Source organism: Artibeus jamaicensis, unplaced genomic scaffold (assembly GCF_021234435.1).
Source record: "Artibeus jamaicensis isolate MK-2021 breed Jamaican fruit bat unplaced genomic scaffold, CSHL_Jam_final contig_601, whole genome shotgun sequence".
Taxonomy (NCBI): Eukaryota; Metazoa; Chordata; class Mammalia; order Chiroptera; family Phyllostomidae; genus Artibeus; species Artibeus jamaicensis.
Genome location: NW_026521902.1, coordinates 2,766,645 through 2,794,640, shown reverse-complemented (window position 1 = coordinate 2,794,640; position 27,996 = coordinate 2,766,645). Strand labels below are relative to the sequence as shown.

General features: G+C 51.3%; 6 protein-coding genes and 1 non-coding gene across 9 annotated transcripts in view; 4 read left to right on the top strand and 3 right to left on the bottom strand.

The window, feature by feature from the left end:
- VPS52 (VPS52 subunit of GARP complex) overlaps positions 1 to 2,120 on the bottom strand; it is a 28,455-nt gene extending 26,335 nt beyond the window's left edge. Inside the window, exons 1-5 of one of the 2 annotated variants that reach the window (XM_037134378.2) lie at positions 1,716 to 2,120; positions 831 to 915; positions 629 to 681; positions 361 to 436; positions 105 to 172 (exon numbers count right to left, since the gene is read on the bottom strand). In XM_037134378.2, coding sequence (XP_036990273.2) covers positions 105 to 172; positions 361 to 436; positions 629 to 681; positions 831 to 915; positions 1,716 to 1,805 — 372 coding nt within the window. In that variant the 5' untranslated portion in view covers positions 1,806 to 2,120. The remainder of the gene's footprint in view (positions 1 to 104; positions 173 to 360; positions 437 to 628; positions 682 to 830; positions 916 to 1,715) is intronic. The other variant, XM_037134379.2, reaches the window with a different exon arrangement.
- Positions 2,121 to 2,128: 8 nt separating this feature from the next.
- On the top strand, positions 2,129 to 7,871 carry RPS18 (ribosomal protein S18). Its single transcript, XM_037134382.2, has 6 exons — positions 2,129 to 2,219; positions 2,693 to 2,791; positions 7,140 to 7,226; positions 7,316 to 7,417; positions 7,530 to 7,621; positions 7,753 to 7,871. Exons 1-6 carry the CDS (start codon positions 2,217 to 2,219, stop codon positions 7,826 to 7,828), a joined length of 459 nt encoding a protein of 152 aa, XP_036990277.1. The 5' UTR covers positions 2,129 to 2,216; the 3' UTR covers positions 7,829 to 7,871.
- A 414-nt stretch (positions 7,872 to 8,285) lies between these two features.
- Positions 8,286 to 10,080, top strand: B3GALT4 (beta-1,3-galactosyltransferase 4). The gene has a single exon (XM_037134381.2). The coding sequence runs from the start codon at positions 8,699 to 8,701 to the stop codon at positions 9,830 to 9,832; it is 1,134 nt and encodes a 377-aa protein (XP_036990276.2). The 5' UTR covers positions 8,286 to 8,698; the 3' UTR covers positions 9,833 to 10,080.
- Positions 10,081 to 10,301: 221 nt separating this feature from the next.
- Positions 10,302 to 17,784, bottom strand: WDR46 (WD repeat domain 46). The gene is made up of 15 exons (XM_037134380.2): positions 17,637 to 17,784; positions 17,330 to 17,539; positions 17,140 to 17,220; positions 16,889 to 17,001; positions 16,690 to 16,777; positions 16,504 to 16,565; positions 16,157 to 16,261; positions 15,913 to 16,063; positions 15,666 to 15,801; positions 15,377 to 15,476; positions 11,413 to 11,726; positions 11,168 to 11,262; positions 10,926 to 11,021; positions 10,676 to 10,789; positions 10,302 to 10,559 (listed from the first exon to the last, which is right to left on the bottom strand). Exons 1-15 carry the CDS (start codon positions 17,703 to 17,705, stop codon positions 10,458 to 10,460), a joined length of 1,836 nt encoding a protein of 611 aa, XP_036990275.2. The 5' UTR covers positions 17,706 to 17,784; the 3' UTR covers positions 10,302 to 10,457.
- On the top strand, positions 14,468 to 14,572 carry LOC119041251 (U6 spliceosomal RNA). The gene has a single exon (XR_005081005.2). It is a non-coding gene; the product is annotated as a U6 spliceosomal RNA (small nuclear RNA).
- Positions 17,785 to 17,850: 66 nt separating the features above from the next.
- On the top strand, positions 17,851 to 19,411 carry PFDN6 (prefoldin subunit 6). The gene is made up of 4 exons (XM_053670664.1): positions 17,851 to 18,427; positions 18,646 to 18,716; positions 18,795 to 18,919; positions 19,189 to 19,411. Exons 1-4 carry the CDS (start codon positions 18,364 to 18,366, stop codon positions 19,316 to 19,318), a joined length of 390 nt encoding a protein of 129 aa, XP_053526639.1. The 5' UTR covers positions 17,851 to 18,363; the 3' UTR covers positions 19,319 to 19,411.
- Positions 19,412 to 20,356: 945 nt separating this feature from the next.
- RGL2 (ral guanine nucleotide dissociation stimulator like 2) lies at positions 20,357 to 27,393 on the bottom strand. 2 transcript variants are annotated; one of them, XM_037134384.2, is made up of 18 exons: positions 27,308 to 27,393; positions 26,895 to 27,091; positions 25,531 to 25,614; positions 25,128 to 25,306; positions 24,947 to 24,997; positions 24,559 to 24,856; positions 24,043 to 24,294; positions 23,855 to 23,958; positions 23,678 to 23,762; positions 23,516 to 23,584; positions 23,247 to 23,321; positions 22,653 to 22,685; positions 22,409 to 22,530; positions 22,218 to 22,313; positions 22,027 to 22,138; positions 21,630 to 21,920; positions 21,146 to 21,260; positions 20,357 to 21,028 (listed from the first exon to the last, which is right to left on the bottom strand). In XM_037134384.2, the coding sequence occupies exons 2-18, from the start codon at positions 27,054 to 27,056 to the stop codon at positions 20,817 to 20,819; spliced, it is 2,340 nt and encodes a 779-aa protein (XP_036990279.2). In that variant the 5' UTR covers positions 27,057 to 27,091; positions 27,308 to 27,393; the 3' UTR covers positions 20,357 to 20,816. The 2 variants fall into 2 exon arrangements, with proteins under 2 accessions (XP_036990279.2, XP_036990280.2); XM_037134385.2 differs by having other exon boundaries at positions 22,409 to 22,509.
- Between the last annotated feature and the right edge of the window lie 603 nt (positions 27,394 to 27,996).

The following is a 27,996-nucleotide window of genomic DNA, read 5'->3' as shown; positions in this document are numbered from 1 at the left end:
CCTGTATGTGTCCTGACCAGGAACTGAACCCACAACCTTGGTGTATCAGGACTACATTCTAACCAACTGTGTTATTTTAGGGGTCACATACCATGGTTACTAACCTCAAGGACAGCATCACAGGCTGTGATCTGGTTGTGCAGAGATGCTATGTTCTCACTCTCTTGGATATCTGACCCACAGAAAGTCAAGGGACCTCACTGTAAAGATGGAGATCCTCAGACCTGCAGGACCTCTCTTCTTTCTCCCCAAAGTGACAGAAATCTCAGAGAGAAGATGCTACCCCCAGCTCGGCTGCCTGCAACATGTTCCACAAAATCCCCAGTTGTAATACCACCACCCTTCTCTGCTGGAGGATACAATCCCGAATGGATTTCTGCTCAATCTGCTGTAGCTCCAACTCGACCTGCTTTGAATAATGACGGAGATCCACACCCTGAGAGAACACAAACATGACAGGTCAGGAGAAAGCCACAGTAAGGGGACACTGGAACAGAATCAATGAAGGACTAGAGGATAAGACACCAGGATGACACAATAAGTGCACTAGACTATTTCCTTTATTTTCCTTTATGGGGAGGATATGTGTTTTGGAAGGGGGGCTGGTTAGTATAGTGGAGAGCCTCACCGTTTTAAGAGCTTCCTTTACTAAATCATCCTCCAGATTTGCCTGAATGTGAACTGGAAACAGAAGTTTATTACAAGGGTTAAGTTCCATAGCTCCCTCTCCCCACACTGAACATCTGCACACCAAACCCTGCCTTACTACTTCCAGACCCCATGCCTCTCAGATTATAGACACTCTGCACCCACCCCGTGCCATCACTTACCATCCACTTCATCCATGATAAATTCATCAGAGGTGATGTCCAACTCTCCAAGTTGCAATGGCTCCCCAAGACGAGGACCATGCCCCTGGGAGGGATAAGTTAAGGAGAAAGTGTTCAGGTAAAGGGGGGAAGAGCAACTATAACAGGACAATGTCTAATCCTTCAAGGGGGAGGGAGGAACATTTACTGGGGAGCTTATAGGTACTGGGTAAAAATCCCAAGAGTCTCACATTGTACCCAACGTACAATTTAGGGCTTATGGACAAGGAGCCAGGCAACCTACAGAGAATGGAGGTGTCAGAAGGAGAAAAATCAGGAGTTGCAGAAGACAGAGCAGAATATGCAGTTGAATTCAGGAGGCCCCAGACTCCTGCTAACTTAGGTGTTATATCACAGTCCCTCTGGGGAGCTCCAGTTTTCCTGGAAACATCAGCTTACACACAAGTGTTTACTTACATGCAGATGCCATCTTAAATATACCATTCATCTACCCAACAACCACATGATAGGTCTTTTATTTTCTTCACCTTACAGATATGGTAAGTAATGGCACAGACGACTGGCCCAAGGACACACAGCGTGTAAGTGGCAGAACTGAATTAAAACAGAGGCAACCTCGCTGCAGAGGCCATGTTCTTAACCTTTACAAGGCACTGCTTCTCTATTCTGCCTCAAAATCTGGGGGCTAATTGAAATTGTGCCCCGGGAACCTAAGTCGACCATTCTGGTCCCTGCTCAGGTTCATGTTCGATCCCAGGGAGGGCTATGAAGAGTATCTCTGGTAGCAGCCGGGCTCCCACCCTTATAGCTAAACCCAGACCAGGTTTTTCTGACGCGAAGACGGCCGAACGAGATTCTGGAGAAGAAAAAGACCTGCGTTCTCACCAGCAGGCCCTCGTCCTCCTCCATGTCTGAGGCTCCGGTCCGCATCACCAGCTCCGGCGCAGCTACCACCACTGTGGCAGGGGCCGCCATTCCGCGCAGCCCCACTTCCGGCAGCTGTCAGTCGCGGCGCGTACTTTCTTGCGAAAGGGACAGGTCGAGCAATTTGCACAGCGCGAAATCGTTCCCCGAGACTTGCGTTACATGGACTCCAGCCTTCCCTTTGAGCTCTAACCACTTCACCCAAGTACAATGAGAACTGGAAGTCTTAAGGACAATCTCACCCGGAACCTTCGCTGCTCTTATAACCCCAAAACTTGACGAACTGTAAAGAACTGCGCCGGAAGTTGTGGCAAAGTAATTCAGATTCTCAGTAGTCCAAGGGACTCTTCCTTTTCTGAAAGCTCACCAAGATTGCCCCGCCTCTTCCGCCTGCTAGGTATATAAGGCTATTTCGTAACTTCCGTTCCCTCTTCCACAGGAGGCCTACACGCCACTGCAGCCATGGTAAGATTCACGTCTGTCCGGGGATCCGGCGACATCGGAACCGGGGCAGGGAAAGTCTGCTATTAGGGAGTCAAAAACACCCTGTTTAGGGCCTGCAGCTTTCTGTGTGGAGCCTTGAATCGCTGTCCTGGGAAGGAACGACTAAAGACATCTGTTTCTGGGGAATGGGATCAGAGGAAGGATCATTACCTGAGCGCTCCAAAGTGGCGAAAGGCTTGGGTGTGCATGGGGTCCTCCGGCCTTCGCCACTCAAGAGTGTACCTTTGGAAACAGGCAGATTTGTCCTCTCCCAGAGGCTTATTTTTCCCAAGCCCGAGCACTGAATGTGCCCGCTGTCTACAGAATTAATGAATTTGCTGTATTTTGAAAACCTAAAGAGGGATCATCTCTCCCTGTGTGACTCAATTTAACGTTCCTGTTTGAGGTTATGATGATAGTTCACAGTATCTGCTTTCTCCCGCAATCTTTGTCAGTCTCTAGTGATTCCTGAGAAGTTCCAGCACATTTTGCGAGTACTCAACACCAATATCGATGGGCGACGAAAAATAGCCTTTGCCATCACTGCAATTAAGGTAAAGTAGGGTAAGGTGTGGAGAATGTAAATGAAACTTAGGTGGTAAAGACCTAAGGTTTAAGTGAGGCAAGGTTGAGGAAACATTACTCTCAACTATATCACCTCATCTGCTGGGTGATCCCCTTAACCCCCTACCACATATACCCTGAAAAGTAAGTGACAAAACCCAGAGAACAGCATCGGGTCAAGCCAAAATTTTTCACCTAGGGGATGGGGAGTAGGTTTGGCCAAATAGCTGAATTTGCTAGCATTTTCCTGGACCACCAGCCGTCATGAGATGATTCTGTGTTTGGTTTCTGCCCCTTTCCTCCATGCATTATTAACAGCAACCCTTCCTGTGATATTTATATACCCTAAGTTGGATAATTGTGCATCTTGAGGGGTGGGTAGGAATGCCAACAGATTCCAAGTGTGAAGAAAACTGCAGTTGGGAGGGGTATCACTATATCATGAGCAGAACATGGGCTCAGTTGCCAGAGGTGAAAGTCATTGTCCCTTTACAGTTGAAGCAGGTACAAGTACTTGGCTTATTACATGAAATAAGTTGGTGAGTACACGCTTGGTCACCAACCTAATGAACTCGTAGACTTCCAGAGGGGGGGTATGTAATTTTTTTTTTCTTTTTTTGAGTATGTAGGTAGTTATGATGATGGCTGAATGACTAACCTTTTTTTGCTGTATGTACACCCTCTTGTTATGGATAGTTTTGTCTTGCTTGCAGTCCCCAGTTTCTGGTGCTCAGGCAGTGAGCACCAGAAATTAGGCATTAGGAAATGCATGTTATCAGGTATAGAGTTAATTCAAAACTAAATCCAAGCTTCATCAGATTCCCTGGGTTTTTAATTCTGCACTGCAGGAAGCACAACTTATATTTGTTATTAATTTGTATGTAAGAGGATTGTTTCCTTCTGGGAAACTAGTAAGGTGGTATAAAATATAGTAGTACCTTTTCCAAGCATTGTTACAAGACTTAAGTGAGATGGTAAGGGTAAAAGGTAAACGTGGTTAATGGGGTGCTTCTGTTAAACTTGATTCAAAATTAGGTGGTTTTATATTATTTTAGTTAAATCTGTGTCATAACTTTGTAATCAACTTAAAGCCATTTAACCAAAGCACTTCCAGGTACTGAATGAACATTTTGACAAGTCTTTAGGGATCCTGATGCCCTGCTTATCATTGGGAAAGGTTATTCCTATAGATAATTATGAGGTTTTTGCTAATTTTGTGAAGAGCCAGTAAAAGCGGCCACCCTTCCTCTGGTAAGAAAACTAAAGCTTGAAGGTAGCCTTTTATTAAGGATCCAGAATGGGGTAAAGGCAGGCTGAGTGTGGGGAGGAGTGCCCCAAAAGATGCGCTTAAAGAAATAGTAAGGCTCTGGCTGGTGTGGCTCAGTGGATTAAGTGTGGGCTATGAACCGAAGGGTTGCTAGTTCGATTCCCAGTCAGGGCACATGCCTGGGTTGTAGGCCAGGTCCCCAGTGGGGGCCATGTGAGAGGCGACCACACATTGATGTTTCTTTCCCTCCCTTCCCCTCTTTCTAAAAATAAATAAAATCTTTGGGGGAAAGGTGGTAAGCAAGGTTAGTTGGCCAGCAAATGGGGTGGAAAATGGAATGGAAGTCGACACAAGCAGAATAAGGTATTGAGAAATAATAAAGATCATGCAAGATTTTTCTATGCCCCAATCCCTTCCTGATTGTTGTATTCCCACTTGTAGACCTTTGATTAGCGGTATTCTTTAAAGCTGGCTGGTCTTCTGATCTTCCTGTAAATCAGGGATAACTGCTATCTGGATTATTTGGAAACGTGGAGAGGGAGACTGGGTTTGATTACAACGACTGGGAAGTACCCACTGGCCTTATTGAAAAGGAAGTCTCCTGCCACAGTGCCAGTGTCTCTGAGTAACACATAAATACTTTCAGAGGGTAGGTAATACTGGGTTGGTATCAGTGTTTCTCTTATGTAGTACAGGCCCTTGGACTACAAAGGTAAGTGTCGGTCCCCTGTAGTGTAGTCTTTCAGATGGAGAAAGCAGGGGCTATGCTGGGGCAGGAATGGGGGCATCTGTGGGTCTTAGGAAATTGACAAGCCATTATCTAAACTCAGTTCACAGCTTTCAAAATCTTAGCTTGGTGGCAACTTTTAAAAACTTGATTATGGAAGATTTTAAACATTTAAAAGTAAAGGGAAGGTGCCCTGACCCTAGTGGCTCTGTTGGCTGGGCATCGTCCCACAAACTGAAAGGTTGCCGGTTCGATTCCTGGTCAGCACATTCCTGGGTTGTGGGTTCTGTTCCTGGTCAAGGTATGTGTGGAAGGCAACCAATAGATGTTTCTCGGTTACATCGATGTAAAGTTTTTAAAAAAATAAAGGGTCTCTAGCTGCTGCAGCTCAATTGGTTGAGCTACAAAATCAGCATCCCACAAAGGAGGTTGCTGATTTGATTCCCGGTTAGGGTACATGTCTGGTTTGTGGGTTCCATCCCCAGTCAGAGTGCATACTAAAGGCAACCAGTTGATGTTCCTCTTTCTCTGTCCCTTTCTAAAAATAAATCAAAATATCTTTTAAAAAGTAAAGGGAAGAAAATTATAACCCCTATAAATGTATCATCTCGTTAAAACTAGAACTCTTGTTTCATGCATGCCCTTTTCTGTCCACACATTATTTTATTTTTTAAAGACTTTATTTATCTTTAGAGGGGAAGGGAAGGAGAGAGGGAGAGAAATATCAATGTGTGGTTGCCTCTCAGTGCGTCTCCTGCTGGGAACTGGCCTGCAACCCAGGCATGTGCCCTGACTGGGAATCGAACTGCGGTTGTTGGTTTGCAGGCCCGTGCTCAATTCACTGAGCTACACCAGCCAGGGCTCCCACACATGTTTTTAAAGTAAAGCTCAAAAATACTATTTTGTCTGCACTCTAATTTGAGAAACTTAAGACATTAATCTCTTCTTAACCATCCTGGTCATTTGATTCCTTGGGTCACTTTTCTTCTAGAGAGGAAAATTGTATCTTTTCATTTCCTTGGTCTATTTTAACAAGTTGCCACAGACTTGTTGACTTAGAACAGCTATCAGTTCTGGGGGCCAGACATCCCAAATGAAGGTGTCAGTGGGGCCGTGCTCCCTCTGAAGGCGCCAGGAATCCTATACTGCCTCTTCCTATCCTCTGGTGGTTACCGGTGGTTCTTAATGTTCCCTGTCTTGTAGCTGCATCACTCCAACCTCTTGGCTTTGTTATGATGTCATGTGGCCTCCCTTTGTGCCTTAGGGTCCTCCTTTTGTAAGGACACCATCATGAGATTTAAGGTTGTCTCTAATCCATTATAACCTAATTCTAACCATATTTGCAAAGGTTAATTCTGACTAAAGTCACATTCTGAGACTCTGGATGGAAATACATGGCAGGGAGCAGAGTAGGGATGATTTAACCCAATGCCTCCTTTACTATCCAGATGCTTGGTTTAACGGTTCAGGTGGCAATGAGTACCAGAGTTGGTGTTTATATGATGCCACCAGTGTAAGGAATAGGTGTTGGGGGGGTTTGGGGGAGGGGTTGTTTGTTTGTTTGTTTTTAAGTTTGATTTGGGCAGTAAATTCCCTAGGGCCTAGTCATCTCTGGGCACTGACAAAATTTAGTTTGTGATCTTCAAAAACTAATTATGAGGGCCTGGGCCAGATAAGTTTAGCTGGTTAGAGCGTCATCCTGATGAGCCATGGTTGTGAGTTCTATCCCAGTAGAGGCACATACAAGAATCAACCAGTGAATGTATAAATAAGTGGAACAACAAATTGCTGTCTCTCTCCCTTCCTCACTCTCTGTCTCTAAAATCAATAAATTAAAAAATGTTTTTTGAACTTTGATCATGGGGCTTCAGTGACTTGTCCAAAGAATTACGTACGATCTTTAGAGGTTCCAAGCAACGGACAGTCCTACCACTTGATCACCTGTTGACCAAAAGACCCTAGTTTTTGCTGCTTTGAAGTTGTATCTGCTTTGACAGCCAGGTTCTTTGTCCTCCACAATGCAGAAATCAGAAGATTCTGCTCCCGAATGCTGCTGCATGCAGAGTCTTTATCGACAAAGTAGATGTGCTGAATGAAAAGTTTCTGCTTTCAAGGGGTTATCTACCCCAAGTTCTCTGTTCTTGGTCCAGCCCAGCTCTTTGAATAAAACTATTTTTGTCCTTTGTACTTAATGCTTAGACCTCTTATTTGGAAAAGTGGGTGAGGTACAGGTCATCTGGGAAAGTTTAAAGCACTAGGTTATTGCAGGCCCTATCTTTGTGCTTTTGAATAATGGAGCTATAAAGGAAAAAAAGACTCAGACCCAGTTCCAAAACCTCCTCAGGGTGTAGGGCGAAGATATGCTCATGTGGTGTTGAGGAAAGCAGACATCGACCTCACCAAAAGGGCAGGAGAGCTCACAGAGGATGAGGTGAGGACAAGGAAGGGGGTTGTGGGTTGGGCCTACCTTGGAAGCATACCATCAGGATCTGACCGATGTCCTGCCTGCCTGCCTGCCAGGTGGAACGGGTGATCACCATTATGCAGAACCCACGCCAGTACAAGATTCCAGACTGGTTCTTGAACAGACAGAAGGATGTGAAGGATGGAAAGTACAGCCAGGTGTGTATTGAGATGAGACCTTCAAAAAAGGCAGGGCATCCAGTTAGAATAGAATTGGTCATAGGGGCTGGGTGGTAAAACAAACATCCCTCGGGCTCTATTCTAAATCCAGGTCCTGGCCAATGGTCTGGACAACAAGCTTCGTGAAGACCTGGAGAGGCTGAAGAAAATTCGGGCCCACAGAGGGTTGCGCCACTTCTGGGGGTGAGTCAGTGGGGGCAAGGGGGTCTCCTTTCCCCTCCTGTCCCCAGGCTCCCAAAGATTTCTCATGCTCCTTTTTTCCCCCCGATCTTTAATGTGTATGACCTGTGACCCTTCTTTTTTCTCACCTGCAGTCTTCGTGTTCGAGGCCAGCACACCAAGACCACAGGCCGCAGGGGTCGCACTGTGGGTGTGTCCAAGAAGAAATAAATCTCTAGGCCTTGTCTGTTAATAAATAGTTTATGCACCTGTGGCTTACTTTGTGATTTTTCTTCCCTCTGGGGACACTGATAGAGAATGCCAGCTCTCCTGAAGGACCCTGTTGGTCGCTTTCCCAAGTCTCTGGGCCGATGTTCCCACCCAGCTGCCCAATGTACTTTGCTTTGGTTAAAGCAATGGTCTCATTCCCTTCCCCCGCCCTTAAGGTATGAGGAAGTTGGAGCAGTCAACGCCCAACCAGTTCTTCCTGGGGTTTGGGAGCGGTGCGGAGTGGTGTGGCGCGGGTAGATAGTTTAGCGTAGTCTGTTGCAGCTCTGGTGAGTGCAGGTTTGGGCCACCCTAGGTTTCTAAAGGATGTGAGATACATGTTGGCAGGTTGCGGGTGGGGTGCAGATTTCTTGGACGTAGAATCAGAATTGATGGGCTCCACACCCGGAGATGCACATGCTGTTGGGAAGGAAGCCCTCTACAGTGAGGCACGATGCTCCAATTACATTCCTACCCTGGCGGTCAGTGTTCCGCCAATGCTTCCGGCTGGGATTCTGGGAGTGCGCAGCGCCACACCTTCCCGGGGAAAGGGGCGGGGCTGCCGTGGTTGGGCGGGGTGAAGACACTGATGTCGCCCGCCATGGAGTCGAGCTTCAGATTGGCGGAGCTGCGACAAGGTAACTTCCCCACTGCTCCTGCTGTATGTTCCCACGCAGTCTCCTGTGTGTCTTCCGGCGCTAGTACTCCCCGCATGCTCTGCTGGCCCCATCCTAGGCGTGATCGGTTAGAAACCCAGGCTGCTGAGAGCTGGGCTCTGCGCCTTCTAGCTGCCCTCCATCTTTTCTCCCACTTTCCCTCTGACTGCGCCACACCATGCGCCTCAGCCTCTTCCGGCGCCTTCTCCTTGCCGCCCTGCTGCTGGTGATTGTCTGGACCCTCTTCGGTCCTTCAGGCCTCGGGGAGGAGCTGCTGAGCCTCTCGCTAGCCTCCCTGCTCCCAGCACCAGCTTCGCCAGGACCACCCCTGGCTTTGCCCCGCCTCTTGATCCCCAACGAGGACGCTTGTCATGGCCCCGGCTCCCCTCCCTTCCTGCTCATCCTGGTGTGTACGGCCCCGGAGAACCTGAACCAAAGAAACGCCATTCGGGCCTCGTGGGGCGGGCAGCGCGAGACCCGAGGGCTCAGGGTGCAGACTCTCTTTCTTCTGGGAGAGCCACGTCCCCCCCGGGGCACCCATGAGAATGACCTGGCACGGGAGTCTGCAGCTCGGGGAGACATCTTACAGGCAGCCTTCCAGGACTCCTACCGCAACCTTACGCTCAAGACCCTCAGCGGGCTGAACTGGGCCTACAAACACTGCCCCATGGCCCGATACATCCTCAAGACCGATGATGATGTGTTTGTCAACGTCCCGGAACTGGTATCGGAGCTGGTCCGGCGAGGGGGCCGTTGGGAGCAATGGGAGAGGGGCACAGAGGCTGAGGCTGGAGATGAAAAGTGGGAAGGAGACAGCCCCACTTTGGGGAGTCAGCCCGTCCCTCTTTTGTACCTGGGCCGTGTGCACTGGCGGGTGCATCCCTCTCGGAGACCAGGGAGCAAGCACCAGCTATCAGAGGAGCAGTGGCCTCCCACCTGGGGCCCCTTTCCACCCTATGCCTCGGGCACAGGATACGTGCTGTCAGCTTCTGCTGTGCAGCTCATCCTCAAAGTGGCCAGCCGGTCACCTCCTCTGCCCCTGGAGGATGTCTTTGTAGGGATAAGTGCTCGACGAGGAGGCCTCACCCCAACCCACTGTGTAAGACTGGCTGGTGCCACCCACTATCCCCTGGACCGGTGCTGCTATGGGAAATTCCTGCTGACATCCCACAGGTTGGACCCATGGAAGATGCAGGAAGCTTGGAAGCTGGTGGGCGGCTCTGATGAGGAAAGGACTGCACCCTTCTGCTCCTGGCTCCAGGGAGTCCTGGGCATTCTGCGGTGTCGGGTAATAGCCTGGCTTCACAGCTGAGTACCTGGGTCATGGGAGTGAGGAGCTGAGTCCAGCACCCCCACAACCCTTCTCCCAGGCTAAGGCAACTGGCTACAACTGAACAGTTCCCCTACACCAGTTGCTCAGTCTGTCACTGAAGACTAAGGGATACGGGGCAAACCTGGGACCTGGCCTGTATCCTGCCAGCCCCAAATATAATCATCTGGAGAATAAAACATCCACAGCAGGAGAGGGCTCAAGCCCCTTAATAAACTTGTCTCTCTACCTCTTTGAGTGCAGTGTGGTCCTCACCAGGAGCCCCAGCATATAAACCTGGAGAGCCTGGAGAACGCTGGGCCCTACTGATGGGAAGCAGGTCTCCAGAGGCATGGGAGAGAGGGGACCGCCTCTGGGAGAAAGGTCACTAAAAAGCAAAGCTAAGGCCATAGTGACCACAAGATATGGGGTGGAGGTAGAGGCAGGTCCACAGAACAATCCAGACACATGATTCAAAAAGCTCACCTTCCTCTTTAATACCAACCCACCCCACGAACCAGCTGTAGGAGGGGCACCTGTTCCCCTACTTATTCCAAGAAACAGGGTCATTCCCCCACAGGTGATCTTGGGCAGAGACTGTTGTTCTCGAGCCACCCTGGAGCCTGGCTCAGCGCACAAATCTGTCCAGGGCAGATGGCCGGGCCCCCACGGGCTTGGCTACCTTTTCTTGCTTCAGTGACTGCTGCTTAAGGCTCTGCCGGACTTTGTCCTGGGGATGGGGGGACAGGCAAAGTGAGAAGTGGCAGACCGGCAAGGCCAAAGGCATGAACAAGCAGGGCGTACGGCCCATGGGAGGCCTGGCCCACCCCCCAAATGCTGCTTTACCCTGTGTTCCTCCTCCATGACCTTCCTCTTCCTCTTCATCAAATTTGCTGTGGAGCTTCGGCCCTTCTTCTTTGGCTTTGGCTGGAAGGGAGCCTTGGACTCTGGGTCGTAGCCCTGGGGGAGGGGACAAGAGTGAAGTCTGTAGCAGCCTCACAGCCAGGGAACGGTGGCAGCACCCACCTGCTGTGCCACACTTCTGAGGACATGGTCGTAGAGGATGTGCCTGAGTACTGGGGGCTCTGCTCCTTACCAGCCTCTCTATTCGTTCCTTCTTTTCCTGCTCCAAAGAAATGACATCAACCTCTGCCAGGGCTCGTGGGTCCAGACAAATGAGCTCTGCAGGTACCTGGAGATGTCACAGAGGGACAGGAATGGGTAAGGTGGGTGACCCCAAAGAGGGACTGAAGCCAGGGAGATTGCTAAATCCCACTCTTCCGAAGACCCCCCCCACCACCACCAGCACAGGAGCTTTTCCCACCCCCTCTTCCTCACCTTCTCCAGAAGGGCCTTCACTTCCCACTCCTGTCGCTGCTTCCGGCTCCTGTATGGGTTATTCTCCAGGCCATCAAAGTTGGGCTCAGCAGCGCCTGGAGGGAGGGGAGAACATGGAGCCATATATAGGAACCCAAATCAGCATTCCAGCCTGACCAAGCCCCTTGGCTCCTGGCTGGCTCAGGCCCACTCAAACATCCATCCAGAGTGCATTCACTTTAAGCCCCATCCCCTGGCCCACTCACCAGGAACCAGCATGCTGGTGATGCCTCCAGTGTGCCCCACCCCCAGCACATCTTCATAGGGGCAGAACTGAAGGCCATGCACGTGGCCTGAGAGCCGGTGGGTGAGGTAGGGCTTCTCCAGGGAGGGTGGGCTGCCCTTGCCCTGCCCTGCCCATATGTTGACCACGTCACCCATTCCTGCAGCAAGCAGTCCCCACTGGGAGAAGGCCAGGTGTCCCGCTCCCTGGGGCAGGGTCCGAGCACTCAGAGGCTGGTATGTCCCTCGCAAGTCAAAGATTTTCAGCTGGTGGTCCAGGCCAGAGGTGGCCATGTACCTGGTGGAAGAAGAGGAATCAATTAATCGAAGGTGTTACTGAGGAGGCCTGTGGCCAAGTCTAGGGATCAAGTCCGATTGGGGAGAAAAAGACACAGTAAATACCACCATCACACCAGACACTCTGCAGACAGCCTCTTAGTTTTATGCGTTACACAACTCTTGTACTATTTTTATTTTCCTTTCACAGGTGAAGAAACTGAAGCTCAGAGGAAAGAAACCAGGGTGAGGGGCAGAGCTAGAATTCAAGGCAGGCCTATTTCTTTAGCCCGTTAACCTACTCAAGATGTGAACCAAAGGGAGAATGCACATGACCATGTCTACCTAAATGTGATGTCCTACTGCAGATGGGCAGCAGGGCAGCTCAACACAGGCAAGGACCAAGGAGGATCAACTGCAGTGGTCAGGGAGGACTGCCTGGGAAAACTGGGCTGTAAGCCAATCTCAGTAATTCTCAAGAGAACACAAGAAGCAGAGATACAGCAGGTACAACCGAATGGTCAGAGTTCAGATGGTGAGACGGAGGCAAAGGCTTATTTTCAGGATCGGTGGGAAACACAGCCAGGAGGATCAGGAGGGAACAAGTGGCAGGGGTTCTTTCAAGTCAGACTGAGGTCCCAATGCCCCACCAGTACCCTCTGCCAATAATAAGCTACAACTGAAGATTGCATAAACCCGAGGAAACCTTGGGAGGTAATGCAGTCAAGTGCTAGACCGCCCTACCCCCCCTCTCTATCCCTGAAGGAGGGAGGGTAAGGTTGCTGACCAGAGCCTCTCAAGGAATCAGGGCCTGTATAACTTATTTTCGGAGGTTGAAGTTTCTACCTATGTTCAAGTTGTTCCTCAGAGAGGGAGGCTGAAAAGGAACCGGCCAGGCCAGGAGATGTATGTTTGCCAAAGGGCCAAGAACCCTCTTTTTAGCTGTGGCTGTAAACCCAGGAGGAGGGTACTACAAAGTTCCTGAGAGCAAAGACGTGCTCTGTGATGGGGCCAAACAGGCCCAGCTGGACACTTCTGACAAGACAATCCAAAAGGCCAGTTTGGTGCAGTTTCCCAACTCCACCAAAGGGAAAGGCCATTGGTGCAAACCAGGAATTAGTGAGGGCTCCTGGGACACAGGGTCACACCCTGCAGTGAACCAACAACCCCAGGGCACATGTTGGCTCCTCACAAACCCTTGGGATCCCCTGTGCAAATACAAGCTCACTGGCCAGATGGGCGCCCATGCACCACACTACTAAATTTGTAACAAATAGTGCAGCTTTGAGAATCTAATCCTAATGCAAGCTACCAGAAAGCCTCTTAAGACAGTAAGCCTCATCTCTGTGGCCTGTCTGAAGTGCTCCTGAGGAGGACCAGAGACAAACAGGGCTGAACCTAAGATCAAAGACCAGAGCAGTTTAGCATGGAAGTACTGACCAAACCTCAGTAAACTGGCTGATTACCCCTTGGGAACAGAAGCAGCTGACCCAGGCAGCCCCAGGAAGGCAAACTGTAGCTCAGGTCCAGCAGCCAGAAGCCCCAGCCAGGGCTGGCCTCTTCACTCTCCTAAAGCCAAGCAGGAACAGCCATGGAGTCAAAAGGGGGGAGCCAATCACTTGCCCCCAAAGACACAACTTGAGTCTAAGGGGTTTGAGCCTCGGGAAGGCTTTCATAAATTGGTGACTCTAGGCTTTTCTTTTAAAACAACTTAAAAATAAAGTCATGTAGTTTATATTTAATGTAGAATCCAGAACAGCAGTGTAAAAGGAGGAAAGCAACTGTGGGAAAGGTAATTCTGACAAGGCCCTGCAGAACAAGGCAGGAGGGAAAACTAGAGGCTGGAACCCAGCTGTGAGCACCACACATGCCCAGAGACAGCAAGGAGGAAGAGAAACACACCTTGGAGGGACCTTTGAGGGAACAGGCAATCGAGGACTGCACAGGAGGTCACGAATAGCAGAACCAGGGCACCCGGAAAGCACTCGGTAAACAATGCTTTTGATTACTGACATTCCTAACAGCTAAGGAACATGGTGAGTCTGTGTAGCTAGCTAGAGATGTCAAAGAAGTCAAACTGTGGGTGACAGGACAATGTGGCAGAAAAGGAGCCAGGAAGAACCCTGGGAGCGGGGTGTAGGATCCAGTGATGCGCAACACATCAAGTGTTTAGGGTAACAAAAGACAAGTGAGACTAAATGCTCCTCCCAGCCCTGCCCCACCCCAACCAATAGTTCCTGCAAACTACTGCCACCTGTTTTGGTAAAGAAAGTGGAACAGGAACCAATCCATCCTTATACCCCAGAACCTTAGCCCAGAGCCCAGTCCACAGCAGGTGCCCAGGGAAGGCCTGATGAATGGAAGGAATTAGAGGAAAACACACAAGAATTGGTATGAAAAAATTGTCCCCCAGACCCATCCATACATACAAATCAGAACAGCTGTGAAATTCAGATACTCTCTACAGAAATTCAAAGCAAACCCACCACCCACCCCTCACATCACCAGCCATACCCGAAGAGAAAATCATCTTTAATGATGACGATGATGAAGGACAGTGCTCCCTATTCACTGGGCACCATGCTAAACTCTTAAGTGCCGTAACTCACTCGCCACCTACAACATCTTTACGAGCTAAGTCCAGGTGTTGGCAAACTGGCCAAACAAATCTGGCCCACCACCTACTTCTGTAATGTCCACAAGTAGAGAAGGGTTTTTACATTTTTAAGTGGTTGGAAAAAAATCAAAAGAAGACTATTTTGATTGCTCGCTTAGGCAGCACGTGTACTGAAAACTGGAAGGACACAGAGATTAGCACAGCCCCTATACAGGGCTGACATGCAAGTTTGTGAAGCATTCCATATTTTTTTTTAAAAGATATTTCAAGATTAGGAACTTATATGAAATTGTGTACACAAAGTTTTATTGGAACACAACCACATCCATTTACTGCTTTTGTACTGCACAGGTTGAGGCAGACACTATGTTCGGCATCTGGTCACTTCACACTGATGATGGCATTCCAGTGACACAGCTATAACCCGACAGCACTCCAAGAACCTCAAAGACCACCTATCTCATTACCTGCTTGTGTCAGAAATGTGTTCAAAGATACAATATGTAAAACCCCTACATATTAGCATTAACAGATAAATACTGGCAATCAAGTAGAACACTAGCTGGGTTTTTTCATCGTATTAACAGACTTATTTTTCCTAATATGTTTTGAAACATTAACTTTGAATGTCAATTAAGCAAAATATCCTCAAAAGAGAAATCCAATTCTTCCCATTAGTGGGCGCTATTAGATCTGTATGTTAAAACTATTATATTCATTATGTTTTGAATTTCACTGCTTAAAAATCTGTGATACTGTCTTCTCTATTTTTATTTAAGTATTTACATAATACCCTTGATTTTGCCTCTTGGCCAACAAAACCTGAAATATGTACTGCGTGGCTCTTTATAGGAAAAGCTTGCTGACCCTTGGGCTAGACACTCATGCATCATCTCAGGTTAAGACAAGTGTGGCACAAAGGTTATGTGCCCACATTCAGCTGGCTTATCAGTGGTAGCACCAGGATTTAAACCCAGACAGTTTGACTACAGAATCTGTGCTCCTTTTTGCCCAGCTGTGACCTCCAGCACCTCATGCCGAAACAACTGACTTACGTGCCTGTAGAATCTACTGCCACAGCCCGGACCCCACCACGGTGACAGAGAATCTTTGCCAATGGCTCCTTCATGGCTGGACTCCATAAGGACACAGTACCTGGAGGTCAGAGAAGAGCTAAAGTTATTAACAAGCACCAAAGTTACTAACTATGGAAAGACAGGGACTCAAGACCAAGAGGGGTCAAGAGAGAAAGGTAAAAGGGCAACTTTAAAGGACTCGTGAAGTACAAACATAGAAGAAAAGCAGGATAGGATAGTTAGAGTCAAAGATCAGCCAGGGACCAACCATTGCTATGTCCGAGATGGATGACGGCATTGTAAGGGTTCTGGGTCATGACATTGAGACGCCCAGCCCGAGCATTCAGAGCTGCCACAATCTTCCCCACTGACACATCCAGGTAGGTTAGAAACCCTGTCTCTGACTGTGAGAGAGAGAATAAGTCCTGAGTGCCCTGTTCTCCCTTTACTGGGGTCCCAGAAGAGTGGTCTTTTCAGGGACTGCCACCCAATCTCTGTGCTACAAGGTCACTCACAGATGCGGCCAGGAGGAAGTGGAAAGGCAGGAAATCAAGCCGAGTGACACGATCACAGCGACGGATGCAGTGGAGTTCAATTCCCTGGTTGTCATAGATGTGAAGCCAGCGGTTCTGAGCGACAGCAAGCAGTGCCTCTGAATGCAGAAACCTGGGAGGAGGGGAAGAGAGGAGGAGTGACTCAATGGGTAAGGGGGTCACAACCGTCATTCAACGAGGAATGGGCTGTCTCACTGCCACTGACCGGATGTCCCGCACCGCCTCCATGACATTGATCTCGCACATGAGCCTCTTTGTCACCCAGTCGAGGGCAGCCACATGACCCCGGCGCCCTCCAAAAGCCAAGTGCCTGTTGGAGGTGGGGAACAAATAAAGTGTCAATCAAGGGGAGCATCCTCAGACCATCTGAAGTCTGCCGAAGCCAGTCCCTTCTCTCCTGAGAGAAGTGTCACTATGTGTGCTCATCCCCACATGTAAGCAAGTCACAGGACACTCCCTACATCAACAACCCAAACACACACTGGTATGGCTGAAGTGGTTAAGGAGACATGACCATATCCCAGTTCAAGTTTCACTGGAATTCAACCTTACCTCCCAGTCTGAGAGTAATTCAGCCTGTAGGGTCCAAACTGCCACAAGTTCAAGTCAAAGTGCTGGGAAAGGAGAGAGTTTTAAAAAAAAAAATTAAGGAATAACAATAATTGGCTCACGTCAGTAATTCTCTCTTCTAGTCCCCACTTCCTTCTTGCCTGGCCCCCTTCCCATCCTCAAGCTCACCTTGGCTGCACTTGCAATGTCTACAGCCTCCACAATGTCAGCCTGGCTTATCTTTGCTGTGTCTTCCCCATCCTCGCCTTCCAAAAACCTGCAAGTGAGTGTTGGGGCTGCAGTAACGTTTCCTAGTATGAAGTGAGTGTATCAACAACAAAATGAGAAAGTGGAGTCCTATAAAGCAGGGACTGGGAAGGCCACTCACCCAGGTTCCTCGGCAAGCAGCAGCTCAGAACGAGCTGCTTTAACACTTACTTCCTCTTCCTCAGCTTCAGCCACTTCAAGCCGGCTTCGGGTTTTGGACTTAGAATGTGGCAGCTATAGCATCGATGGTGGGAAGGTGTAGAAAAAGAACCAGAGGCCGTGTGGGTCCACAGAAGAGCCACCTGGGCCCATCTCCATCTAGACCATCCAGACACTCCCTGCTTGCAACCCCACTCTCAAGCTGGTCCTCACCTTTTTGGATTTGTCAATACGACGGAACTTCTGAGCCGCCTCCACAGGGACCGGGGCGGGGCCTGGGAATGGGTCCTGTGCCTAGGGCAGCGAGTAAGCAATTCGCTGACGGGCTTGGATTGACCCCAACCTTCGCACTCTCAAAGCACAAGGGAACTTGCCCCACCACCCTATCAGGTCCCATGCTCACCCCGGACAAGCTCCGCTGAGGCTTCGAATTCCTCCGTTCTCGGGGCTTATTCAGGAACTGGGGTTTCTTCGAGATACGAGACCTCTTTGGGGTATGAGTGTTCTTTGGCTTCTGGGAGAGGCGCTCTGGATTCCTCTTGTTACCAAGAGGCCCTGGAGAGGCTCCAGCAGCGGTCGGAGTGATCTCTTCCTCCCAGTATCGCCGCGGTTTCTATAGCAGATAAAGGCGCCCTGATGTTCCGCCATCCGTGTCCGCCCCTCCGACCCCACAGCTGAAAACTTCCCTTCCACCCTAGTTAGATCTCTACCTCCTTCTTGGTCCGAAGTTTGTCTTTCTTAGGAGGCACATCCTTGCCCGGCTTGGGGGCAATCTCCATGTAGCGCACCCTGTAGACGATACACGTGCAAACTCCTCTCCGCGTACACAGTCGGACTGGGACCTGCCGGAAGTCCTCCAGCCCTCACCCAATCAGCGCTGTACCAGATGTGACGCCTTTAGTCGCCATTTTAAATGAGACCGCACTGGGTCTCAGCTCCGCCTTCCTGAGAGGCAGTTTACGTACGAATAACAAATAAAGACAAATCCGGAACCAGGCCCCAAGAAACGATATATTTTCTTTTTTTCCATCTTCGTTTCCCCCTCTTGCCTAAACCTTCAAAGTTTTGTTCGTTTGCTTTTTACGCAGAACACCGCGTATTAAACGCTTTTGAACTACAATTCCCGACATGCATTAGAGCTATCAGCGTACTCTTTTCCCACCATTCTTTGTTTATTTCCGGGTTTATGAACACTGGAGACAGAACGTGAGTAGAGCAAGGCTTTGGTTGAGAGGCTTGGGGTCCTGTTTCAATCGCCAACCCCTACGGCCTAGGTCGTGTGGATATCCGGACGGGGAGAAGCTAGGGGTAGCCAGTGAGGCTGCCTCTCTGGAGTGCTGTCATCTTCGCAGGCTAGACCTTTAGGGGAGCTCGGGTACCTTCCAGAACATTAGACCCAGCGCCCCTTTCCAGCTTCCGCAGATTTTCGTCTCCACCATGGCCGAGCTGATACAGAAGAAGCTACAGGGAGAAGTGGAGAAATATCAACAGCTGCAGAAGGGTAAGGCAGCAGGGTGGTTTTAGCCTCTCCCCAATCTCTTTTCTCACTGCAAACGCAAAGCCATACCAAAATCCTATTTTGTTCCTTACTCCCTGACCCGCCGCTCCATCCTTGTCTACTTCCTCGGCTCCATTTTCTTCTAAGATTGTGGGGATCGGGTACCACATTTGATGTCTTTAATCAAGTCTTTCCTCTCACCCACACTCCCTTACCCCTAGACTTGAGTAAATCTATGTCAGGGCGGCAGAAGCTTGAAGCACAACTAACAGAAAATAATATCGTCAAGGAGGTGAGACTGGGATTTGTGGGGTGATAAGGGCCTGTACTGGCAAGGATTCTGATCATATGTGTTTCGCTCCATCATCAGGAACTGGCCCTGCTAGATGGGTCCAACGTGGTCTTTAAACTTCTGGGCCCTGTGCTGGTCAAACAGGACCTGGGGGAGGCTCGGGCCACAGTGGGGAAGAGACTGGACTATATCACAGCTGAAATGTGAGTCTTTTTCCCACCACCCTGTGATGTGCCTCACACCGCCAGAGTAACAGTGTTGAGAAACCATTGTAGAGTCTCTCTCCAGAGTACCCCAGTCGTCCACTTCCCCATCTCCTTCACCATTAACCTCTCACCCTCTCTCCCTTACATCTCAGGTTGTCCACTGATCTTTTTTTTTAACTTTATTTTTATCCTCCAATTTCTTTTCTGCTTTCGACATCCTCAATAAGTCTTATTAATTTCTTACTTGCTTTTTTCCCTCTCCTCAGTAAGAGATACGAATCCCAGCTCCGGGACCTTGAGCAGCAGTCAGAGCAACAGAGAGAGACCCTTGCTCAGCTGCAGCAGGAGTTCCAGCGGGCCCAGGCGGCCAAGGCAGGGGCTCCTGGAAAGGCCTGACCCCGTGGTTGGGGGGAGGGAGGGAAACCAAGGAGGTCTAGGGTCTTTATTGTAGCTAATAAAGTATGAAAATACCTGGCTGTTTTCTGACCAGCCACTTCTGTCATAATTGTCTCCATCCTTTCCCCTGGCCCTTGACCACCTGTTACCTCAGGTTCAAATTCTTGAAACTAAAATCTGACACAGCAGTCCATCCTTTCTTGAGACTAAAATCTGAAATGTCTCAAACCTGTTTATCTGTATATCAAACCCAAACTCTGCCTGATGTTGGTTGGCATTCCCCTTTAGGAAACATCAGGTCATTTACAATTCAACAATTGCTGGGAAGATCTGTGTAAGAACTCGGTTCTCTAACTTGCGACCTCAGGATGAAAGGTGGTGACCGTCTGCTATGATGTCTTGTTACCACCGAATGGCCTTGACATCTTAGTTCTTTTCTCTCTTCCTAGAATTTGTATGAACGTAGCTCGGACTGACTTGAAATCCTAACACATGCTTTGTGATGTGTTTGTACATTGTCCACAAAGTTCTTCCATTTCTTTGTCCTTAAATTGTTCTTTACAAATTTATAGCCAGGGGAGTTCTTTATACTGATCACTTTATTTGGGTGGCTAGTACTTGACATAGATCTGTGACAACTAACAAAAAGTTTAAAAGCAAATAAAGGAACCAGGGAGGTTGCTAGGGAGGAGTGAACCATTCTGAAGAGCCTGACTGATAGGGCTCAGTGGGTTGGGTGTCCTCCCACACAGGTTTGATTCACAGGACACATGCCTGGGTTGCAAGTCAGGGCCCCAGTTGGGGGCGTGAGGGAGACAGTCTATGTTTCTCTGACATATGGGTGTTTCTTTCTCTCTCTCTCTGAAAATGAAATTTTTTTTTTAATTCTGAGAAAAGCATTTTTCAGCAACATCTCACTTTCAGTTCTTCATGGGGATGGAAAATAATGCATTTCTTTGTGTTCCGTGGCATCTAAGTTTCAGACAGACCCCACTCCCGCTCCCAGTAGCTGGTCCATACACAGTGCAAAAGCAGGAGTAGATTCAGGTAGTGTTGTGGTTTATTTTAGTGTCACAGTGACAGGAACCCCCAGAATGGGAAAACAAATTCCTACTAGAACTTACTTCTTGCCATCCTCTCTCCCTGGAGCTCAGAGCCTCTAGGTATTTCCTCCCCCCATACTTGTGGCCTTTTCCTTGGCCCTTGGCATGCTAGGACATGGCCAGGAATCAGACCCCTTTTTCTAGCACTAGCCATGTGCTGCATTCCCAGAAAGTGGGGAGCTATACACGGATATCCAAGTTGGTTACTAAGATTACCAGTTCCCACATGGCAGGCTCTCTTGACTGTCTGATAAACCAGTGGCACTTCACCACCCCAGGATAGTTGGCCACCTTTCAGGGTTTCTTTCCAATGCAATGTAACTGCTACTATCCAGCATGGCTACCCACATTTGATAGGGTCACCCGGAGTTATGTGAACCAAGACAGCTTCATCTTTAGAACAGTGCCCGGGCAATCTTCCTCCCTGTAGCCTTGATTCTAGGAAAGGAACCTCCTCCCCCCTCACTAGGGGGAGTTCCTGAGGCAGAGGGGCCACTGGTGTGGCCTGGTGTAGCAGTGGAGGGCCTTCGCCGCTGCCGCAGAAGGAAATCATGTGAAGCTCTGTCCATAGCATAGAAGACATTGGCCGAGGGTGGAATGGTCAGCTCTGTAGGTTCAGAAATGGGGTGTCAAGCACAAAGAAAGTCGTTCCTCCCACAACCACCTAGGTACAGAAGCATTCCCACTGTTGGGCACTGCTGTCCCCCCACAGTCTTCCTCTGACCTCGCTCCCCTGGTAGCAGCTGCACTAGCTCATATTCTGAAGCCACTGCAGAATCACGATTGTTTTTCTTAAGGACACGACTGATGACACTTGGAGCCTTGTCCTGGCTTGTCACCTGGCAGGACAGGAAACCAAAAGAGCAATAAATTGGCCAGAATGACCTTTGCTTCCCATCCTTCCAAACCCAGACACTGATCTCCAACCAAAAAATACTTTAGAGTGTCCAATACTTTAGAGTGAACAGGGAAACCCTATGTGGTGGCTTCCTGTCCACAGGCCAACCCACATGGTACCCAGTGAGATAGGGCTGCATCCCTGTGAGGAAAACAGCTAGTTGGTCTGAATGTGTAATATGGCCACTAAAAGTTCAAGGTGCAACAGCTAATAAAATCTGGCCACTAAAACCAAAGGTCAAAATTAGTCTCATCTATAGCCCCACAAGTCAACATCCCTCACCCTACCTCCCAGCCCATGGCTCCCTCACCAAGATGCTCTTGTAGACACTGCCATCTTCCCCCAGCTCCATCTGGACTCTGATGATTCGACAATCGGAAGCCCCTGGCCCAGACCCCCCTCCACCGGATGCAGTCCCCCTGGAGGCCCCTTCTGCACCCCCACTAAGTGGGGAACCACAGGAGGCTGAGCGGCGGTGACCTCGAGAAGGCTTAGGGGAGGATGCTGGTGGGGAGAGGTGGCTGGAGCCAGCTAGACTGGGCAGGGATGGAGTGCCCTCCAAGGCGGAGTCCAGAGATGACACAGATGGCCACTTCATGTGCTGGGGACAAGCAACATGGGGTACTGGTGTGAAGGCAGGGAGGTCAAAGAACAAATATTCAGAGTCAAGGTCAGTGCTGAGATCAGAGGTCAGGAGAACAGCTCACCTGGGCCAGCCGGGTCAACAGAGGAGCAGGCGTTCCAGGAACCTCATCTCCCCCAACACTGGACCGGTCCCAGGAGACAAGGTGAGTGGGACCCCCAACAGAGCCCAGAACCCTGGAGTGGCAGGAGATGGGGGGGTCAGAGGAAGAGGGCGAGTCCCCAAAAGACTACCCCCAACCTCCGACTCCCTCACTCTGTCCACTGTGAGATGACCAGTGTTGGCCGAAGCACTCGAGGGGCAGGAGGGTCACTGGTACCAGGTGGCTCCACCTCACAGGACACTCTATGGCTGGGGAGAAGAGCAATGGCAGAGGTCAGGATGTGACACACCAATCCCCACACTCTGCCCAAGCCCTGAAGTCCCAACCTCACCCAGCCAGTCACCTCTGGGCTTCTGTCAGTGGCCGGAGCCCCTGTAACCACTGCTGGATGTCGGGGTCCGGTCGGAGATCATAACCACGACATTCGTTCTGGAGCCGCCGCAGCTCAGAGAGAACAGCAAACTCCTAGGAAGGGACTTTCGGACTATGGGAGCCAAACTTAAGAACCCTGACTTTTCCTCTGCCCCTTCTCTTTCCCGGGACATAGTTAGGGATGTCTAGCACCCAGCCCAGAGCGCTCCCCTTACCTTCCTCCGCTTGTCAAAATTGATGTGTCCATTCTGCAAGGATAAGGGGGTGAGGTGAGAGTCCCAACCCTGCCAGAAAGAAAGAGAATACGCCCCCTCCCAAACACAGACATTTCCACATCCAACCACACACATTCCCCCTACCTCTGACCTCCACCCTCTCCTTCTGCCCATCCATCATTACCTAAGCAGCCTACCTTACCCTCTAAACTGAATATCTCAGGTAAAAACTGTGTTTACAGAAGAGAAAAATTAGGGCTCAAAGAGGATTAGGAACTTTCCTTAAGTCTCAGTGTTCACTTATTTAACAAACTCTATATATGCTTAAATTTCTGATACGTTCTAAGCACTCACCAAAAGTTAATTAACTTTCATAGCAGATTGGTGTAGATACTGTCACTAGTTTCCCATTTACAGATCACTAAGGCACAGGAAGGTTAAGCAACTTGCCAAACCGACAGAACCAGAACCCTGGCACTCTGGCTTGAGTCCTGCTGAGACCCCAGTGCTGATGCCTGCAGCCCCTTCCTGGAAGGTCTGCCTGACCCTGAGGCCACTTGTGCCATCATCTCTCTGAACACACACACCACTGACCTTCAGCTCATCCTTGGATGCTGCATCCAGCATCACCAGGTCCTTCAAGAAGGTGCCAAGGTATGGGACCACACCCTGAGGTCAGAGATCAGAGAGTCAGATACCCCTGCCGCTGACCCAGGGGCTCCAGCCTTGTACTTTTCCATCCCACTGCCTCAGAGGACAAAGTGAATTGTCCTCACCTCGATGTGCCTCCTTTCCTGTCCCTCAGACTGTTCCCACCACACACTCCTTCCTCCTTCACAACTAACCCCCCACCAGGCACTCACCCCACTCCGGGAGCTAGGCTTTGGGGCCTTCTTGGAGTTTGGCTCCAGAGAGGGCTGTGCCTTCACCTCCTGGGGGTGACAGAAGAAGGAGACATGGGGGTGGGGGGGGGGGGTGGGAGGGCGGGCGGGGATGGCTAGGAATGCCAGGGAACAGGGCCTCACCCGAAGGAGCAGCTCCCGGCTCTGGGAATAATTATCCTCCTCAGAGAAAATCTGGCAGAGACTGGAGAAGACCCTGAGGCTGTCCCTGGGGGACAGGGAGCAGAAGGTCTGAGGACGGGCCTGGCTCGGCACCACTCTCCCAGTCCTCACCTCGGCCCAGTGCCCCGTCCTCCCCACCTGGCTGCTTCCCCCCAGGCTGCCCGAAGCCTGTGGATGGGGCTGGATTGCAGGGCCGACACCACAGCATAAACTGAAGAGAAGTTTCGGAGTAGTCGGCACTCCTGTGGGGGTCACAGAGGAAGGCCACAGCTGTGGGACCTCTCTCCACACCATGGTGTCCAAACAGGGCCAATCCTCTCTCTTACATCTGCCACTCGGATCCACTTCTCCAGAAGCCGGGCCCTCTGGGGTGGACGGAGTGGCCGTATGGTCACGTCCCCAGGCTCTTCTCCGGTCGAGGTAGCCCCCAGAACAGAGCTGACCACTGCCCCTGCCACCTTGTTGAACTGTGCAACAGTAGCTCGCACAGATGCGCAGAGGTGGGAATGTCCCGGCCGGTCTCTATGACCCCACAGGCCCCCCAGGCACTGAGAGGGAATCAGATTGAGAAACAGCTCCTGTGGAGCAGAGGTCAGAGGTTAAAGTTCATAGTCAAGAGAGTCAGCCTTCTAAATATTAGGGGTATGAGTATTTCAAGTGGCAAAGGAACCAGAGGGGCACAGAATTGGAAGGCTAACAACCAAAGGGAAACAGGGAAAGGTCAAAACTGGGTGGACAGAGGAGGCTGGGACAGAGGAGGGTTGGAGCAAGGAAAGGACCTGGAGTCAGAGGAAGGTTAGTAAGGGGGCAGGAGACATGGGGGTCACAGGTCAGGGTCTCACCGCATCTAGCAGGGTCAGCTGTTCGGCCAACTGGTCAGCGAGGAACACCAGGACATCCGTGGGGTCAGCAGGGGGATCGCCGGGTAGGGCCAGGGGCTTAGGAAGGTCAGGGGTCTGGGGGTCCACCCGGGACCGTAGGTTGCAGATGAAGTCAGCGCTGCCCCCCACAACACCCTCCCCTGCTGCATACCCTGTCCGAAGCAAGAAGCTCTCAAGCCGGTCAAGCTGACCCTGGACCTCAGAGCCAAAATCCTCAGGGTGAGAGGCCAGCCAGGTTGACAGCACAGAGATGGCTACCCTGGGAGGAGGATCAGCCAGCCAGGGGTCAGATGTCAAGCTACAGGTTGGGCAGAGGGGACTCTGAGGTTAAGAATCAGGGGTCACTCACCCTTTTGTGCTCTCTAGTTCTTCAGTAGGATGGGATTCAAGGGTTTCCAGCCTAAGGAAGGGATGTGATTCTGTCTGTCCATTACTGCCAAACCTCCAGTGGCTTTAACTGCTTTTGTACTATATTGTGGCTCTAGAAAGTCTAGATACCTCTATGACCTGTGGTCCCTTATGAACCTGACCTGTCAACCATAAGCCCTAGCAGAGCAGGTGTGGAGGTGAAGGCCCGGTGGGTGGCCAGGAAGGTTGCTGTGAAGGCCCCATCAGCCTCTGATGTCCGGACATCCAGCAGGTGTCTGACCAGAGCCTCCAGAGTGCCAGCTCGAAGCCTTCGGAACAGACGTGGGGGAGGTGTCGGGGCCTGGGGGAGACAGAGGGCCAGTCACTGCCCTTTTCTTCAACTCTGCCCCAGACTTCAGAGATAATCCAGGATCATTGTATTAATCTTCAGAGAGGGCAAAAGACTTGACCAAAGTCACATAGCAGAGTCCGGGTTCCCAGACCTCCACCCCAGCACTCTGGCCAGAAAGTTGGCCATTCTGCAGGTAATGGGTCAAAGCTCAGAAGCCAAAGTTATGATCTCACCGAGGGATCAATTGGCTGATACTGGCGGCTTGTGACAGTAAAGGTGGCCCCATCCTCCTCCTCATCCCAGACAGACACAGGGGCCTGCAGGAGTAAGGAAGGGAAGATCAGACAGGCCCACACCACCTCCCACTGCCCCAGCCCTCACCCCCAGGTCCTCTGTACCCCTAACCTGTGGCGACAGGGGACAGTACCAGCGAGTGCGAGGGGTCCGGGGGGCTGGTGACCCCAGGTCTCCCCCACTGGGGCCCAGACAGCCCCACCCAAAACGCCTCAGAGCCTGATGGAGTTGAGGGGGTTGCAGTGAGGCAGGGAAGCGGGATGGGGGTAGAATGCAGAAACCCTGACCCGGGAGACCACCGTAGCCCCTTCCCCCCAGAGCTGAACCCTAACCCAGCAGAGAAGCAGAGTGCGAAGAGCGGGAGAGGGAACGGAGAGTGACAGAAAACCAGTGGCAGAGACCTAGCGAAGCTGAAACCTCAGTCACAGGCACAGCCGCATGCCCCACCCTTCCCCAAGGAACTGGCCAAGCCCCAAGAGTTAACCTTTCTCCCTTAGTCCCTTCCCCTGATCCCTAGAGAACACCCCTGCCCCGCCCCCGCCCCTCACAAGGTGGCGGCTCTTATTCCAGTATAGAAAAGAGAAGGGGAAGTGGAAATGGTCGGGGGCCGGGGGTGTGGTAGACTCTTGAGAGTCACATGATCCCAGGCCCTCCCCCACCCCCCCAACCGATCCTGAAAAACTAGCCCTGCCAGTCATTCTACCCTCACCCAGTCTCTGGACCTCGGGGTCCCAAATCCAACTTTTGGTCCCCCCTGAAACTCCAAATTCTGCTCCTGGCCACCACTATTAGTCCCAGAGGAAAGCAGGTGACCACTACAGTTCAGCCTGGGATCGTCCCTCCAAAATCCAAGAACCTTGGCTTCCCGCCTGCACTCAGCGCCAGGAGGGAGGGCGGGAGGGGTCAAGAAATCGAAGGGTTCCCTCCCCAATCCCAGACTCAGAAGAGCCGGTTACTGTGGAAACAAACCCCTCCCCGCCAAACAAAAACAAGGAGGGAGACAGGGACCGAGACACAGCTACCAGAGAGGCAGGCACACACTAGCAGAGGCGTAGAGGGCCGGAGGCCCGCAGGACAACCAGCCAGACGCTCCTGGCACTAACAGCGCGGTGAGGCCCTCAGTCACACTGCCACAGAGAACCACAGAAATGCCGGGACTCCCAGCAGCTGGGGGACAGGCAGACACCAGCATGAGGAGCGGAAATAAATGATGCCGGGAGGAAAAAATTCAGGGACACAGACACGGAGAGAAAGGTGGAGTCTCCAAAATATAACCCCCAACTTCCCATCACCCGCATCTCACCTCGCCTTCTCCCTCCTCCTCCTCCTCTTCCTCCTGCCCCTCGCCCACGCTCCGGCCACTTGGGCCCCCACCCTCTTCGGGGTCTCGGCTCCTGAAGCTGCTCAGCACCACTCCCCCGGGGGGGCTCGTGTCCCAAAGCAGCCGCAGGGGCCGCGGGAGCATGGCCGGGTAGTCAGCGGGACTGGGCCATTGGGCGCCTAGGGAGAAACAGGAGGGAGACCGATGGAGCCTGGTGGGTGCTGGGGAGCTGGGAAAGAGACGGATGGGTGTCTAGGTGACCCGATGGGCGTCCTCCTGGGAGGCTAGGGATGGGACAACACTGGGGTGCAATATGGGAGGGCCCTGGTGCATTTAGGGTTGAGGGGGTCATGAGTACGGGAACAGGCAGGGTCACAAGGTGCTCTGGCTCTGACCTGCTCGGGCGGGGTGGGGGCAGCGCAGGTCCCGGGCCGCTGTCTCCGTCGGTCTCCGGTCCTCACCGAGTCCCCTCCCCGGCTTTTCGCACCCCCCCCTCCGTTCTCCCCCCGCCAGGCTCCCGGCCCTCCCGCCCTTTCCGCTCCCCCCTGCGTCCGTCCGCTCTGAGTGCAGGAGCCAAAAAGGGAAGGAAGTGAGAACAGGAGTGAGGGCCGCAGACTAGAGGAGCGCTGGACGTCCAGGGGCCAGGACCCAGGAGCCCGGGTCCCCAGCTCCGCTGTTCTGCGCCCCTCCCCCCCCCAGCCCCACCTCCGGCTCTGGGATCTTGGAACTCGTGTCGCCCTCACCCTCACTGGATGGGTATATAGTTTAGTCTCCAGTCCTGGGGGAGAGCCGGAGCAGAATTTGACATTCTCCTCCCCCGATTAGATTAAAACTCCCGCGGGACGCGTTTTAAACGAGTGAAACCCAGTTACTCCACCCCGCTGGGTTACACTGCCCACCCACGCGTGTCTTGGCCCTAATCTACTCCGGGTCTTCCGGAGAGCCCTCTGAGCCCGCCCTCCCGCCAGGGGGCGGACCAGGAAGCCACTATATCCGGTTCCAGAATCGGCGCTCCGGCGCTTCCCGCCCTGGATCTCCGCTCTTTCAGTAAAGATTGCTGCTACGTCGCGTCTGGTCCGCCAAT